General features: G+C 40.0%; 1 protein-coding gene across 2 annotated transcripts in view; it reads left to right on the top strand.

The window, feature by feature from the left end:
• CCDC141 (coiled-coil domain containing 141) overlaps positions 1-16429 on the top strand; it is a 219138-nt gene that overhangs the window by 78979 nt on the left and 123730 nt on the right. For both annotated transcript variants that reach the window (XM_063791317.1, XM_515948.8), the window contains exon 5: positions 12047-12300. In XM_063791317.1, the coding sequence (XP_063647387.1) occupies positions 12047-12300 (254 nt within the window). The remainder of the gene's footprint in view (positions 1-12046; positions 12301-16429) is intronic.

The raw sequence follows: 16429 nt of genomic DNA, 5'->3' as shown, positions 1-16429 counted from the left end.
GCACATGCTGCTTTGTTTGCACTTCTTTGGCATCCAGCTGACAGTGAAACTGATGTCTTGCTTTTCAGGGGTACAGCCTTCAAGAGTCCACTGGGTGTCCTTAGTCTGAAGAGATGGATAAAAATGCTAGTGGAAGACAGGAAACATAGTTTATTTTTATGATGAAAAAATATTCTTCCATCTTGATGACATATTTATTGTGAGAGTTTGTGCCCTTCTGTGTGATACTTGAAGCACAGAGATGACAGAGAACTCTGGTCAGGATACTTGTTCCCAGTTCATATGCCCAGTGGTGGCTTCAAGGGTTTTTGTTTTCATAAAACAAAAAAATGAAGTTGATGCAATTTATTAACCAACTAATTCCATGGGATATGATTAAGATTAGCTGATTTGAAATGCATATTAAAGGGTGAAATTCTGATTTTTTAGTTGAGTGCTTCATATCTATTACCTTTAAATTTAAGGAAATAAAATATGTCTATAAGTGCAGCTAGCCATTCTAGTAAGTTTCTGAGATGTTGATCAGTTGAGTAGTACAAAACATGAGTGTTAGGATGACAAAAGCTGGAAAAACTATAATCAAACTTACCCCTAATAGTCACTTTATTTCAATTAGCTTCACCTATGCTTTCTCCTTATTCAGCAGTGCTAAGGCTCCCTAATATGTAAGAAACTTATTCTTTAACACTACGGAAGTTAGAACCAGGATTAGTGGGTTGATATTTCTGCCCCCCGGAATGTTTCAGAACAAGTTGGTTCCCTCCACCACATAACAATCCTTGAAAGAGAGGGAATAATATACCTTCTCCAGTCTTCTCTCCTTGGGGTTAAAATTACCTAGTTAGTTAAAGTCTTTTCCAGCAAATATGGTTTCCGGATTACTTACTGGCCTGGTTGCCCTCAATCCAAAACACATAATTAAACACTGTTTTCTGAACCCATAACCTCGTGAGAAATCCAGGGCCACGTGTCAGGGGAGTACGTGGCCATTTTCCTCAGGAAGCCTGCAGTTTAGCAGGACATGTACACATTCGTTGGTGACTCCCTCTGTACTTCCTGTGGGTACTTCAGTACATCACCTCACACACTGTGTAGTAATTTATTTTCTTATTTATCTTCATCATCAGATTGTGAGACCCTAGATCTCCAAAGCTGAGAATAGTGTCTAACCCAAAGTATATTTGTTGGGTGTTATTTGTATATAATTCCAATGTACGACATGGCAGAATGATGCAAAAGTGAGCAACAAATGAAGTGCTTTAGGGACATTAAGGAGAAGAAAATTTACTCTAAACTCCAAAGAATGACAACTGCACCCTCCAGTTTTCTAAGAGTTTTCTTAAACTGAATGTAAGAACTGAGAAGCTGCTTCACAGGAAGGATCATATTACTTCTTTTTCCTTCTTGGATGTTGTATATATCTTTTTTTAAATTTATTTTTATTTAGGTTTTTTTTTTAATTATATATTTTAAGTTCTGGGGTACATGTTCAGAACATGCAGTTTTGTTACATAGGTATATATGTGCCATGGTGGTTTGCTGCACCCATCAACCCATCACTTACATTAGGTATTTCTCCTAATGTTATCCTTCCCCTAACCCGCACCCCCAGACAGGCCCCAGTGTGTGATGTTTCCCTCCCTGTGTCCATGTGTTCTCATTGTTCAACTCCCACTTATGAGTGAGAACATGTGGTGTTTGGTTTTCTGTTCTCATGATAGTTTGCTGAGAATGCTGGTTTCCAGCTTCATCCATGTCCCTGCAAAGGACATGAACTCATCCTTTTTTATGGCTGCATAGTATTCCATGGTGTGTGTATATGTGCCACATTTTCTTTATCCAGTCCATTATTGATGGACATTTGGGTTGGTTCCAAGTCTTTGCTATTGTGAATAGTACCACAATAAACATACATGTGCATGTGTCTTCATAGTAGAATGATTTATAATCCTTTGGGTATATTCCCAGTAATGGTATTGCTGGGTCAAATGGTATTTCTAGTTCTAGATCCTTGAGGATTTACCACACTGTCATCCACAATGGTTGAACTAATTTACACTCCCACCAACAGTGTAAAAGCATCCCTATTTCTCCACATCCTCTCCAGTATCTGTTGTTTCCTGACTTTTTGATGATTGCCATTCTAACTGGTGTGAGATGGTATCTCATTGTGGTTTTGATTTGCATTTCTCTAATGACCAGTGATGATGAGCATTTTTTCATATGTTTGTTGGCTGCATAAATGTCTTCTTTTGAGAAGTATCTGTTCGTATCCTTTGCCCACTTTTTGATGGGGTTGTTTTTTCTTATAAATTTTTTTTTTTAATTGAGGTGGAGTCTCGCTTTGCCACCCAGGCTGGAGTGCAGTGGCGCAATCTCAGCTCACTGCGACCTCCGCCTCCCTGGTTCAAGTGATTCTTCTGTCTCAGCCTCCCTAGTAGCTGGGACTTCAGGCCCACGCCACCAGGCCCGGCTAATTTTTTTATTTTTAGTAGAGATGGAGTTTCACCATATTGGCCAGGCTGGTCTCAAACTCCTGACCTCGTGATCTGCCCGCCTCAGCCTCCCAAAGTGCTGGGATTACAGGCGTGAGCCACTGTGCCAGGCCTTTGTCTTGTAAATTTGTTTAAATTCTTTGTAGATTCTGGATATTAGCCCTTTGTCAGATGGATAGATTGCAAACATTTTCTCCCATTCTGTAGGTTGCCTGTTCACTGATGATAGTTTCTTTTGCTGTGCAGAAGTTCTTTAGTTTAATTAGATCCCATTTGTGTATTTTGGCTTTCGTTGCCATTGCTTTTCGTGTTTTAGACATGAAGTCTTTTCCCATGCCTGTGTCTTGAATGGTATTGCCCAGGTTTTCTTCTAGGATTTTTATGGTCCTAGGTCTTACATTTAAGTCTTTGATTCATCTTGAGTTGATTTCCGTATAAGGTGTAAGGACGGGGGCCAGTTTCTGTTTTCTGCATATGGCTAGCAGGTTTCCCAACACCATTTATTAAATAGGGAATATTTTCCCCATTGCATGTTTGTATCAGGTTTGTCAAAGATCTGATGGTTGTAGATGTGTGGTGTTATTTCTGAGGCCTCTGTTCTGTTCCATTGGTCTATATATCTGTTTTGGTAACAGTATCACGCTGTTTTGTTTACTGTAGCATTGTAGGATAGTTTGAAGTCAGGTAGTGGGATGCCTCCAGCTTTGTTCTTCTTGCCCAGGATTGTCTTGGCTATGTGGGCTCTTTTTTTGTTCCATATGAACTTTAAAGTAGTTTTTCCAATTCTGTGAAGAAAGTCAGTGATAGCTTGATGAGGATAGCATTGAATCTATAAATTACTTTGGGCAGTATGGCCATTTTCACCACATTGATTCTTCCTACCTGTGAGCATGGAATGTTCTTCCATTTGTTTGTATCCTCTTTTATTTCCTTGAGCAGTGGTTTGTAGTTCTCCCTGAAGAGGTCCTTCACACCCCTTGTAAGTTGGATTCCTAGGTATTTTATTCTCTTTGTAGCAGTTGTGAATGGGAGTTCACTCATGATTTGGCTCTCTGTCTGTTATTGGTGTGTAGGAATGCTTGTGATTTTTGCACATTGATTTTGTATCCTGAGACTTTGCTGAAGTTGCATATCAGCTTAAGGAGATTTTGGGCTGAGACGATGGGGTTTTCTAAATATACAATCATGTCATCTCATCTGCAAACAGAGACAATTTGACTTCTTCTCTTCCTATTTGAATACCATTTATTTCTTTCTCTTGCCTGACTGCCCTGGCCAGAACTTCCAATACTATGTTGAATAGGAGTGTTGAGAGAGGACATCTTTGTCTTGTGCTGGTTTTCAAAGGAAATGCTTCCAATTTTTTCCCATTCAGTATGATATTGGCTGTGGGTTTGTCATAAATAGCTCGTATTATTTTGAGATACATTCCATCGATACCTAGTTTATTGAGGGTTTTTAGCATGAAGAGGTTTTGAATTTTGTTGAAGGCCTTTTCTGCATCTATTGAGATAATCATGTGTTTTTTGTCATTTGTTCTGTTTATGTGATGGATTACGTTTATTGATTTGCATATGTTGAACCAGCCTTGCATCCCAGGGATGAAGCTGACTTGATCGTGGTGGATAAGCTTTTTGATGTGCTGCTGGATTTGGTTTGCCAGTATTTTATTGAGGATTTTTGTGTCGATGTTCATCAGGAATATTAGGTCCCATTTGTGGGCTCTAAAAGAAAAAAATTTTCTTTTTTGTTGTGTCTCTGCCAGGCTTTGGTATCAGAATGATGCTGGCCTCATAAAATGAGTTGGGAAGGGTTCCCCCTTTTTCTATTGTTTGGAATAGTTTCAGAAGGAATGGTACCAGCTCCTCTTTGTACCTCTGGTAGAATTCAGCTGTGAGTCCGTCTGGTCCTGGGCTTTTTTTTTTTTTTTTTTTTTGGTTGGTAAGCTATTAATTACTGCCTCAATTTCAGAACTTGTTATTGGTTTATTCAGGGATTCGACTTCTTCCTGGTTTATACTTGGGAGAGTGTACGTGTCCAGGAATTTATCCATTTCTTCTAGATTTTCTAGTTTATTTGCATAGAGGTGTTTATAGTATTCTCTGATTTGGTTTGTATTTCTGTGGGATCAGTGGTGATATGCCCTATATCATTTTTTATTGTGTCTATTTGATTCTTCTCTCTTTTCTTCTTAATTAATCTGGCTAGTGGTCTGTTTTGTTGATCTTTTCAAACACCCAGCTCCTGGATTCATTGATTTATTGAAGGCTTTTTAGTGTTTCTATCTCCTTCAGTTCTGCTCTGATCTTAGTTATTTCTTGCCTTCTGCTAGATTTTGAATTTGTTTGCGGTCGCTTCTCTAGTTCTTTTAATTTTGATGTTAAGGTGTCTATTTTAGATCTTTCCTGCTTTCTTTTGTGGGCTTTTAGTGCTATAAATTTCCCTCTACTCACTGCTTTAAATATGTCCCAGAGATTCTGGTACGTTGTGTTTTTATTCTCATTGGTTTCAAAGAACATCTTTATTTCTGCCTTCATTTCCTTATTTACCCAGTAGTCATTCAGGAGCATGTTGTTCAGTTTGCATGTAGTTGTGCGGTTTTGAGTGAGTTTCTTAATCCTGAATTCTAATATGATTGCACTGTGGTCTGAGAGGCTGTTTGTTATGATTTCCGTTCTTTTGCATTTGCTGAGGAGTATTTTACTTCCAATTATGTGGTCAATTTATAATAATTGTGATGAAGTGCTGAGAAAAATGTATATTCTGTTGAATTGGGGTGGAGAGTTCTGTAGAAATCTATTAGGTCCGCTTGTTCCAGAGCTGAGTTCAAGTCCTGAGTATCCTTGTTAATTTTCTGTCTCGTTGATCTGTCTAATATTGACAGTGGGGTGTTAAAGTGTCCCACTATTATTGTATGGGAGTCTAAGTCTCTTTGTAGGTCTCTAAGAACTTGCTTTATGAATCTGGATGCTCCTGTATTGGGTGCATGTATATTTAGGATAGTTAGCTCTTCTTGCTGCATTGATCCCTTTACCATTATGTAATGCCCTTCTTTGTCTCTTCTGATCTTTGTTGGTTTAAGTCTGTTTTATGAGATTAGGATTGCAACTCTTGCTTTTTTTTTTACTTTCCATTTGCTTAGTAAATATTCCTCCATCCTTTTATTTTGAGCCTATGTGTGTCTTTGCACATAAGATGGGTTTCCTGAATACAGCACTCTAATGGGCCTTGACTCTATCCAATTTGCCAGTCTGTGTCTTTTAATTGGTCCAGTTAGCCCATTTACATTTAAGGTTAATATTGTTATGTGTGAATTCGATCCTGTCATTATGATGCTAGCTGGTTGTTTTGCCCATTAGTTGATGCAGTTTCTCTGTAGTGTCAATGTTCTTTACAATTTGTTATGTTTTTGCAGTGGCTGGTACGAGTTGTTCCTTTCCATGTTTAGTGCTTCCTTCAGGACCTCTTGTAAGGCAGGCCTGGTGGTGACAAAATCTCTCAGCATTTCCTTGTCTATAAAGGATTTTATTTCTCCTTCACTTATGAAGCTTAGTTTGACTGGATATGAAATTCTGGGCTGAAAATTCTTTTTAAGAATGTCGACTATTGGCCCCCACTCTCTTCTGGCTTTTAGGGTTTCTTCAGAGAGATCCTCTGTTAGTCTTTGTGGGTAACCCGACCTTTCTCTCTGGCTGCCCTTAACATTTTTCCCTTCATATCAACTTTGGTGAATCTGACGATTATGTGTCTTGGGGTTGCTCTTCTCGAGGAATATCTTTGTGGTGTTCTCTGTATTTACTGAATTTGAATGTTGGCCTGCCTTGCTAGGTTGGGGAAGTTCTTCTGGATAATATCCTGAAGAGTGTTTTCCAACTTGGTTCCATTCTCCTCGTCACTTTCAGGTATACCAATCAAACGTAGATTTGGTCTTTTCACATAGTCCCATATTGGAGGCTTTGCTTGTTCCTTTTTTTTCTTTTTTCTCTAATCTTGTCTTCTCACTTTATTTCATTAAGTTGATCTTCAATCACTGATATCCTTTCTTCTGCTTGATCGATTCAGCTATTGAAACTTGTGTATGCTTCACGAAGTTCTCCTGCTGTGTTTTTCAGCTCCATGAGGTCATTTCTATTCTTCTCTGCACTGGTTATTCTAGTTAGCAATTAATCTAACCTTTTTTTCAAGGTTCTTAGCTTCCTTGCATTGGGTTAGAACATGCTACTTTAGCTCGGAGCAGTTTGTTATTACCTACCTTCTGAAGCCTACTTCTTTCATTCGTCAAACTCATTCTCCATCCAGTTTTGTTCCCTTGCTGGTGAGGAGTATTGATCCTTTGGAGGAGAAGCAGCATTCGGGTTTTTGGAATTTTCAGCCTTTTTGCACTGGTTTTTCCCCATCTTTTGGATTTATCTACCTTTGGCCTTTGATGTTGGTGACCTTCAAATGAGGTCTTTGAGTGGATGTGCTATTCCTTTCTGTTTGTTAGTTTTCCTTCTGACAGTCAGGCCCCTCTGCTGCAGGTCTGCTGGAGTTTGCTGGAGGTCCACTCCTGACCCTGTGTGCCTGGGTATCACCAGTGGAGGCTGCAGAACAGCAAAGATTGCCACCTGATCTTTCCTCTGGAAGCTTTGTCCCAGAGGGGCACCTGCTAGATGCCAGTCAGAGCTCTCCTGTGTGAGGTGTCTGTCAGCCCCTACTCGGAGCTGTCTCCCAGTCAGGATACACAGGGGTCAGACACCCACTTGAGGAGACAGTCTGACCCTTATCAGAGCTCAAATGCTGTGCTGGGAGGTCTGCTATTCCCTTCAGATCTGTCAGGCAGGGACGTTCAAGTCTGCTGAAGCTTCGCCCATAGGCGCCCCTTTCCCCAGGTGCTCTATCCCAGGTTGATGGGAGTTTTATCTCTAAGTCCCTGGACTGGGGCGGCTGCCTTTTTTTCAGAAATTCCCTGCCCAGAGAAGAGAAATATGGCAGTCTGGCCACAGCAGCGTTGCTGAGCTGCAGTGGGCTCCCACCAGTTCAAACTTCCCAGTGGCTTTGTTTACACTGTGATTGTAAAACTGCCTACTCAAGCCTCAGCAATGGCGGACGCCCCTACCCCCACCAAGATGGAACGTCCCGGGTCGATCTCAGACTGCCGCTGTGCTGACAGTGAGAATTTCAAGCCAGTGGATCTTAGTTTGCTGGGCTCTCTGGGGGTGGGACCTGCTAAGTCAGACCACTTGGCTCCCTGGCTTTAGCACCCCTTTCCAGGGGAGTGAAGAGTTTTGTCTCGCTGGTGTTCCAGGTGCCCTGGGGTGTGGAAAAAAAGAATCCCTGCAGCTAGTTCGGTGTCTGCCCAAATGGCTGCCCAGTTTTGTGCTTGAAACCCAGGGCCCTGGTGGGGTGGGCACTGGAGGGAATCTCCTGGTTTGTGGGTTGCGAAGACCATGGGACAAGCACAGTATCTGTGCCGGAGTTCCTCAGGCTGTCCCTCACGGCTTCCCTTGGGTAGGGGAGAAAATTCCCCTACCACTTGTGCTTCCTTGGTGAGGTGACGCCCCATCCTGCTTTGGCTCGCCTTCTGTGGGCTGCACCCACTGTCCAACGAGTACCAATGAGATAAACTGGGTACCTCAGTTGGAAATGCAGAAATCACCTTCCTTCTGTGTCAATCTCTCTAGGAGCTGCAGACCCGAGCTGTTCCTATTCAGCTATCTTGCCAGCAATTGTGGATGTTTTTTGTATCTTAAACCTAGCTAGGGTATACATTCCTGGGGGCCCATTACACTATTATCTGTACTTTTGTCTCTATTTGAAAATACCCATTAATTATGTTCAAGAGAAACCATCCCACTGGGGAACATTTAGAATATTTTTTAAAGTATTAGGAAGAAATATCTTACATGATCTCAGGACCAAGATGGTGACCTTGATGCATTTTAGAAAGTACTCATTTGGAAAGTTTATTTAACAAGCTGTAAACCTATCCACATTGTGTATACCTATTATACCATCTTAAATTGGTTATTTATACTTAATAATTGTGGCAAACTATAGAGGTATTAATATAAAATATGATGTATTTTATGAACTTTAATGATAATTTTTTAGATAGATTGAAAATTAAAACAATTAATGAAAATTTATCGACTATCTTCTAAGTTCATATCACAAGGTATTGTGTCAGTAAGTAGGATTTTGTATGTGCTGATATACAGTCTTTAAAATAAATTGACTGTAAAGATGTTCTTGAAGGTCACAGTATATCTAGATAGTTTACTCTTGGGGAAAAACACATCACTTTGTAAGATCAACTGATGCAATAAATAGCTAGGAAAATGTAAACTGTGAAAAAGCAAAATGTAAGAAACTGAAAGACCAAGGGAACTGGCAGAGGAAACTGAGGGAAGAATCCATCCACCTCAACAGCCATCGTGGTAGCAGGTAACAGACTGACTCAGCCTGGATACATTTTACAAGTTAATGCTGGCTCAGGAGGCTGTGTGCCTGGCAATACTGTGGTAGTTGTTATGTTATTTTGGCAGAAGGTGAAACAGAAAACCAGAAAAAAATTTTGAATTTTAATTTTGGCTAATTGTTCATATTCTCATGGGAACCAGAACAGGTCTGCAATACCCTGAGGGCCTAAAGTTGTGCCTCCCTCTCATTTGCAAAGTCTAATGTGTAAGAGTTAGTTACAGGAAGGAAACCCTGTGGAGACCCTGTTGCCTTCCCAAACTTCTCGTGTGTGGGCCGTATGTGTGTGTGTGTGTTTGCGTGTAGCTGTTCACAATATCATAACAAGCTCTTCAATGCAAAGGAAAAATACTATTTCCCTCTATATATAAAAGGAGACTCCATCATACTTCTTACTTCATTAAGGCTATACAAATTAAACTATTCAGACTGATAGGCAAGGTCTGCTATAAGCTGCCTTTACCTTATTTCTCCAGGTGTGTCTTGGACCTCCCCATAAGAACTTGTTCTGAACAGACAGATCTTTTCCTGAACCCTACCCCCAGCCCCATCTTGTTCATGTTTGCTTCCATTTCTTTTTTCCAAAGAAATTGACTGGAATTATAATGTTCTCCCTGACTTTTCTTACGCTATTTACATTCTCCCATTCTTCTGACCTGGTTGAATTCTGTGGTTGTTTTTGTCATTTGTTTCTTTACGTTGTTGACTCACAATCAAATTGCCCAGGGAACATAATCACGCTCTCCTCATTCTGAGCAGATACTACTAGCTAATATTTTACAGGACCGATCTAGGTCATGTGGAATAAACTACTTCAAATTATTTCCTTTTCATCTCAAAATGCCTTTTTACAATATATTATCTCATTCTCTCCTCCAGCTTTCCAAAAAACAAAAAGTGTCAATTGAAAGAGAAAACTGGCCCAACTACCTCAGCCTACATCATTGCTGTGTAATAAACTGCCAAAAGTTATAATGCTGAACTTGAGTGCGTCCCTATAGTGGAAAGAACACTGAGCTATACTAATCACAAGTCTTGAGTTTCAGCACCAGTTCAGTCCATTTTTATTGGTATCTGGCTTGGTAAGATGCCTAGTCTCTGAGTGTTCTCCACAGTTCCCCCATCCTGAAAAAAAAAAAAACAACAGTATATTTGACGCTGTTATTCTTTCGAGATACTGTCCTAGCATTTTCTTTTCTTCTAATAACAAATGTCTCAAAGATTGTCCTGTGTGTTGCCTTCCCACTTCTCAGCTCACTTTCTTCTCACTTCTCATTGCCTTCTCACTCCTCAGCCTGGTAACTTGGCTTCTGTTTCCATCACAAAACCCAAAATCTTCTTCTCAACTTCTCTTTTTTACATCTCTGGGGAACTTCTGATCTCTAACATTTGTAGCTCCCCCAATTTCCAACCCCTCTTTCAAAACATTTCTTCTCACTCAAGCATTCTACAAAAATGATTGCAAATTTCCTGTGCCAGTCACTGTGCTAAGTGCTGGGTGCAGTCATGGTCTCTATCCTCATGTTGCAGTGGAGCCTAGTGGCAAAGACAGACATTAAGTGTGAGAGTATTTGATCCCATCTGATTTGTACTTTGAGGAAGTGACAGTTGACATGAAATATGAGTACAGTAAAGATAACAAAGGAGGGTGTTGAGGAGACTGGTGTCCCTGTGAGTGGACATAGTGAAAAGTTCAGGGTCAGGAGAGAGTATAGCATGTGTGAGGAATTTAAAGAAGATAAGAATGAAAAGTGGAGATACTGAGACAATTTGAAAAGGAAGGAAGAGACTAGACCATGTCAGACATAGTAATCTACATTAAGGGGTCTGTCTTTAATTTTAAGGCATTGGGGTGCCATTGTTGTAAGTGTGAGTGTGTGTGTGCATGCGTGTGTGTGAGAGAGAGACAGAGGAAAGAAAGAAAGAAGGAAAGAAGGAAAGGAAAGAAAGAGGGAAAGAAGGAAAAGAAAAGAAAGAAAGAAAGAAGGGGAGGGAAAGAGATGCTATGTTTAGAAAAGATCGCTGTGGCTAAAGTCTGGAGTGTTGATAGATGGATTGGAGAGAGGATACAATTAAGAGAAGACTGCACATCCAGGCAACAAATGATGCTTTCCATGGTGAGGACAGAGAGAAGTAGACAGATGCCAGAGATAGCATGTAAAATCAACAGGTCTTGATGATGGCGGGATGAAGGAGAGGGATGTCATGGACAGCTCCTTCTTTCTGCCTGATGCAGAGTGGACAGTTCCCCAACTGCTCCTTCAATTGATCCCCAAGTGTAGATGCTCCTCAATGTGCTATTCTCAACTCTTTCTCCTTCTACACTTTCTCCCTTGGTAGTTCTTCAATTTTTTGGCTTAACATCCCAATTCTACAAGATGTTACCTAAACTTACAATGCTGTTTACTCCAGAGATCACATACTGGTAGTCCATTTGGCAGATATCTATGCTTCATTATCCTGTGATTTTTTTAATTAAAAATATGAATTATGAAAGATTTAGAAGTCAGAACTTTCATATAAAATTTGCATTTGAAACTCTTTTAATAATTGGAAGCTCCATCAACACTGAACCCATATTCCTCATGTCAACAGTTCGCCAGAACTGAGTGACAGCTGACCCTTTTAGCAAGCATTTTCCACTTTGTCATAGTCCCTGATATCTGGGCACCTGGCCACCACATTTATTGAGTTTTTGTTTGGTCATACCAGGCACTAGCCTTTAAATCTCAGCTTCAGTCCAATCACCTCAGAATGTAGAACACTCACCCAGCATCATACCACTGAAAACTGCAGCAATGTCAAAATCCCACGCTCATTCTACTCCCTGTCCTGAATCACACAATTGCTGAACAAAGCATCCCATCAGTTGGCAGTTAGCACTATCACAATTGTTCGGCTAAGGTGTTGGACCGGTTTTTTCTTTGAAGTACTGTAGGCAGTTTCTGTTTACATATTTTAATTCCTTGCAGCACAACTTGTTTTTTATTAACATAAAAATTACATATATTTTAAATTATGAAGAGTCTGAATATTGCTGTATAAAAGCTTGCTAATATCATTATTCTTTTTTCTTTCTAATTTTCTTCTAGAACTCTTGGAACGGTCTTTAGCCCTTTTAAACAAAAGTCAACAACTCACTGACTTCATAGAAAAATTCAAATGTGAAGGACCTAATGTGAATCCTGAGTTGACTCAGGGAGCTCATAGCAGCTGTCTGAAGGTTGACAGCCTTCTTGAACTTCTACAAGACAGGAGAAGACAACTAGACAAGTACTTGAAGCAACAGTGGCAAGAACTGAGTCAAGTTCTGCAGATATGTCAGTGGGACCAACAAGAAAACCAGGTAACCCAAAGGGGCATTGGATGATGTTCCAGCCTCAGCTGATTAGTTGTTATGGATTAACCATTCCCCGGGGCAGTTTGTCAGTCTTCATGGTCAAATCTTTTGGTCTTTGGTCCAAAAGGCTTTCATCCAAACTACCATGTTGTTTTTCCCTGTAAGTAACATAAAAACAAATATATGCATTTTTTTCATTATACTGTTGATTGTATAAATGAGAGAACACCTGTGGGTAGTTTTGAGAATGAATGTATTCTATTTTTGGATTCTTCCTTCCTTCCAGGTCACTACTTTTAGACATGTTGCTTTGACATTTTGAAATGTTAATTGCAATTTTCTTAAAAGTTGAAGAGGCATGATGCTGCTGAATTGTGCTAGATTGCTGCTTACATCAGTAAAAAAGTCTGTCAGCCCAAAATAGAGATAATGTTCTTAGAAGAGTAGTCTGATGCCAATCAAGAAATATGACCTTGGCCCATAGCTGCAGGATCTGTGGTCAGAGGGCTTTGGGAGTTGATGAGTTTGCAGGCTCATTAGAGCTCATTACCCAGGCTGCGGGCACATTTCTGATGGGTCGTCAATGTGCTTGACATGCATTCCTTCTGCTACAATTATTTGATGTGAAGAGTGGGCAGAACTCTCTTTGCGAACCCCCAATTCAAATAAGTGAGATGTTTGTCACAACACTTCTGATTGTCTTAATTCCATGTTTAAATCTGTACAGATTAAGTGGAAGGAATTTTTAGGGAGAGATTATGTGGAGGGAGGTCTCCTGGCCTAGATACACAGGAAAGAGGTTTTTTCATATGTTTAATATTATTACTCCATCCAAATTGAAGAGACATTCATATAGCTGGAAGCATATGAGTCCAAGAGAAACTGGTTCTTATTTCAAGCTGGAAAAATGAGAGCTTAAATGATGATCAACCTTTCAGTTAATACTTATTGAGCACTTACTATGTACCAGTTCCTATCATAAGTGCGGGGGATATACTAGACCACAAGACAGTGCCTTTTTCCTCTAGGAAATTTTCTTCTAATTCAGTGTTTCTCAACCTTGGCACTATTGACATTTGGTGCTAAGTAATTCCTGGTTATGGGAGGCTGTCCTGTCTGGCACACTCTAGGATACTGAGCAGCATTGCTGGCCTCTATCAACGAGATACCAGTATAACATCCCCAGTTGTGAAAAACCAAAACTGTCTCTAGACATTGCCAAATGTCCCCTGGGGGACCAAATTAATACCAGTTAAGAACCATTGTTCTAATGTGATGAGAAGGACTTATAATAAACAAATGATGAGTATGATGATAAACCTGATGATGAAATCGAATAAGGTAATGAATTTTGACATGTGTTGGTTAACTTTTCATCAAAGAAGGAATCAAAGAAGCCTCTCCGAGGAAGTGGCATAGAGCAGAGACCCAAATGCAGATGCCAGTCATTTATTCTCCTGCTTGCATTTTGTTTCCATTCCCTTCTAAGTCACCATACACTTTCTAAGCTGCCTTGCTTTTATCATTTTACCCTGACTGCTGCCCGCTTCTTCTGTCCTGCTTCTGTTGTGCTTTACCTGCTGACTCTGCTCTAGCCATTATACACTCTCACATGCACTTTCACCTGCTCATTCCCCAAAGCATTATCGTCCAATGCAAAGGTCTTTTCCTGATGACTCTGGCATAACAAGAAGGAAATTAATCCTCAGGACACGAAACAACTTAAAATTGTAAGGCAACTGTTTCCAAAGTTCTTTGTCCTTCTGAGCATGAGTGGGTGTATTTTAGCTCACTTGCTCCTCTCTGTCTGTCTCTCTCTGCCCTAATCCTGACTAGCCACCATGTTCCCAGAGCTGCTATCCCCTTAAAGGAACCTTCCTTTTATCTCTTCATTCTTTTTTTTTTCTGCAGTGTTTTATTTTTTATTTTATTTTTATTTTTTTAATTATTATACTTTAAGTTCTAGGGTACATGTTCACAATGTGCAGGTTTGTTACACATGTACACATGTGCCATGTTGGTGTGCTGCACCCATTAACTCGTCATTTACGTTAGGTATATCTACTAATGCTATCCCTCCCCCCTTCCCCCACCCCACAACAGGTCCCGGTGTGTGATCTTCCCCTTCCTGTGTCCAAGTGTTCTCATTGTTCAATTCCCACCTATGAGTGAGAACATGGGGTGTTTGGTTTTTTGTCCTTGCGACATTTTTACAGCCCCAAGCCCCTTCCTCTAGTGCTTCCAAAAATACATTAAAAATTCCTCTTGCTTTATCATACAGAGAAGTATTTATCTTTTAAACCTCAACATCTCTTATCCAGATTAACACAAAGACCTTCCCTCTCCAAAAAAAAAAAAAAAAGCTCATCAAAGAGGCTTCCCAAACAGAACAATTTTCCCAAGAGTAAGAAAATAGCTACAGTAAGTTTTATTTATTTATTTTTAAAACAGTAATTTTGCCTTTCTGCCCCATGACTATAGCAGTAATCATCCACTTGAATCCTCTGTAGTAAAAAAAAAAAAAAAAAAAAAAAAAAGGGGAAAAAAAATCACCTGAAAATTTAGAAGATTCAAAGTGAACATTCTAACCCAGCCACAGGCTTGAAGGAAATCTAAATACCTTGCTAAACCTGGAAAGCAGAAATAAATTTGCTAATAAGTAAAGTAAGGTGTAGCAGAAGGTTTCTGACTTGGTAAGTTCTCTAACTTACGGGGTCTCATTTTTTTTTAGAGGTGAGTGCTTTCGGGAGGGGTGCTTTTTAAAAAGTAAAGTTTATTTTGTTAGAGCACTTTTAAGTTCAGAGCAAAATTGAGAGAAAGGTACAGAGATTTCCTGTATGTTCCCTGCCCCCACACCTGCAGTTTCCCTCTTTATCAGCATCCCCCCTCAGAATAGCTTGTTTACAATCAATGGACCTACAGTGACACATCATTATAACCCAAAGTCCACAGTTTACATGAAGGTTCACTCTTGATGATGTACATTCCAAATGTCCAATTCCATGTACCTATGGGTTTGAACAAATGTATAATGACAGGCATCCACCATTATAGCATCATAGAAACCATTTTCACTGCCCTAATAATCCTCCGTGCTCTGCTTATTCATTGCTCCCTTCCCTCTAACCCCGGGTAAACACTAATCTTTACTGTTCCCATAGTTTTGCCTTGTCCAAAATGTCATAGTTAGGATCATACAGGACTTTTCAGATTGGCGTTTTTCATTTAGTAATATGCATTCAAGTTTCCTCCATGTCCTTTCATGGCTTGATAGCTCATTTATGCTTAAAGCTAAATAATATTCTAGACAACCCTGGGCAAAGTAAGGAGACCCTGTCTCTACAAAAAATGTTTTAAAGTAGCCAGGTGTGATGGTGTGTACCTGTGATCCCAGCTACTCAGGAGGCTGAGGTCAGAGGATCCCTTGAGTCTGGTAGGTTGAGACTGCAGTGAGCCATGATAATGCCACTACACTCCAGTCTGGGTGACACAGAGCAAGACTCTGTCTCAAAAAACATAAATAAATAAATATCCCATTGTCTGCATATACCACAGTTTGTTCATCCATTAATCTACTGACATCTTAGTTGCTTCCAAATTTTGGCAATTATGAATAAAGCTGTTATGGGCATCCATGTGCAGCTTTTTATGTGAACATAAGTTTTCAATTTATATAGATAAATACCAAGGAACACAATTGCTGGATCATATGGTGAGAGTGTGTTTAGTTTTGTAAGAAACTGCTAAACTATTTTTCAAAGCAGCTGTACCATTTTGGATTCTCACCAGCAATGAATGAGCGTTCCTGTTGCTCTACATCCTTGTCAGCATTTGGCGTTGTCAGTGTTCTAGATTTTGGCCACTTTAATAGGTGTGTTGTGGTGTCTCGTTGCTGTTTCAATGGGCCTTACCTTTAAATTGGGAATAATACTTAACTCACAGAGTTGCTATAAGGATTAAATGAAATAAGTGCAAAACATGTAGCACAATGCATAGCATTTTAAGAGGTACTTAATACGTATTAGTTTCTTTGCCCTCCCTCTCTGTGATTAAACCTTACAACTTATGAAAGCTTTCTCGGCCAGGCCCGGTGGCTCACGCCTGTAATCCCAGCACTTTGGGAGGCCAAGGCGGG

Source organism: Pan troglodytes, chromosome 13 (assembly GCF_028858775.2).
Source record: "Pan troglodytes isolate AG18354 chromosome 13, NHGRI_mPanTro3-v2.0_pri, whole genome shotgun sequence".
Lineage (NCBI taxonomy): Eukaryota > Metazoa > Chordata > Mammalia > Primates > Hominidae > Pan > Pan troglodytes.
Note: the sequence above shows the minus strand (reverse complement) of the source record. Positions and strands in the feature narration are given on the sequence as shown.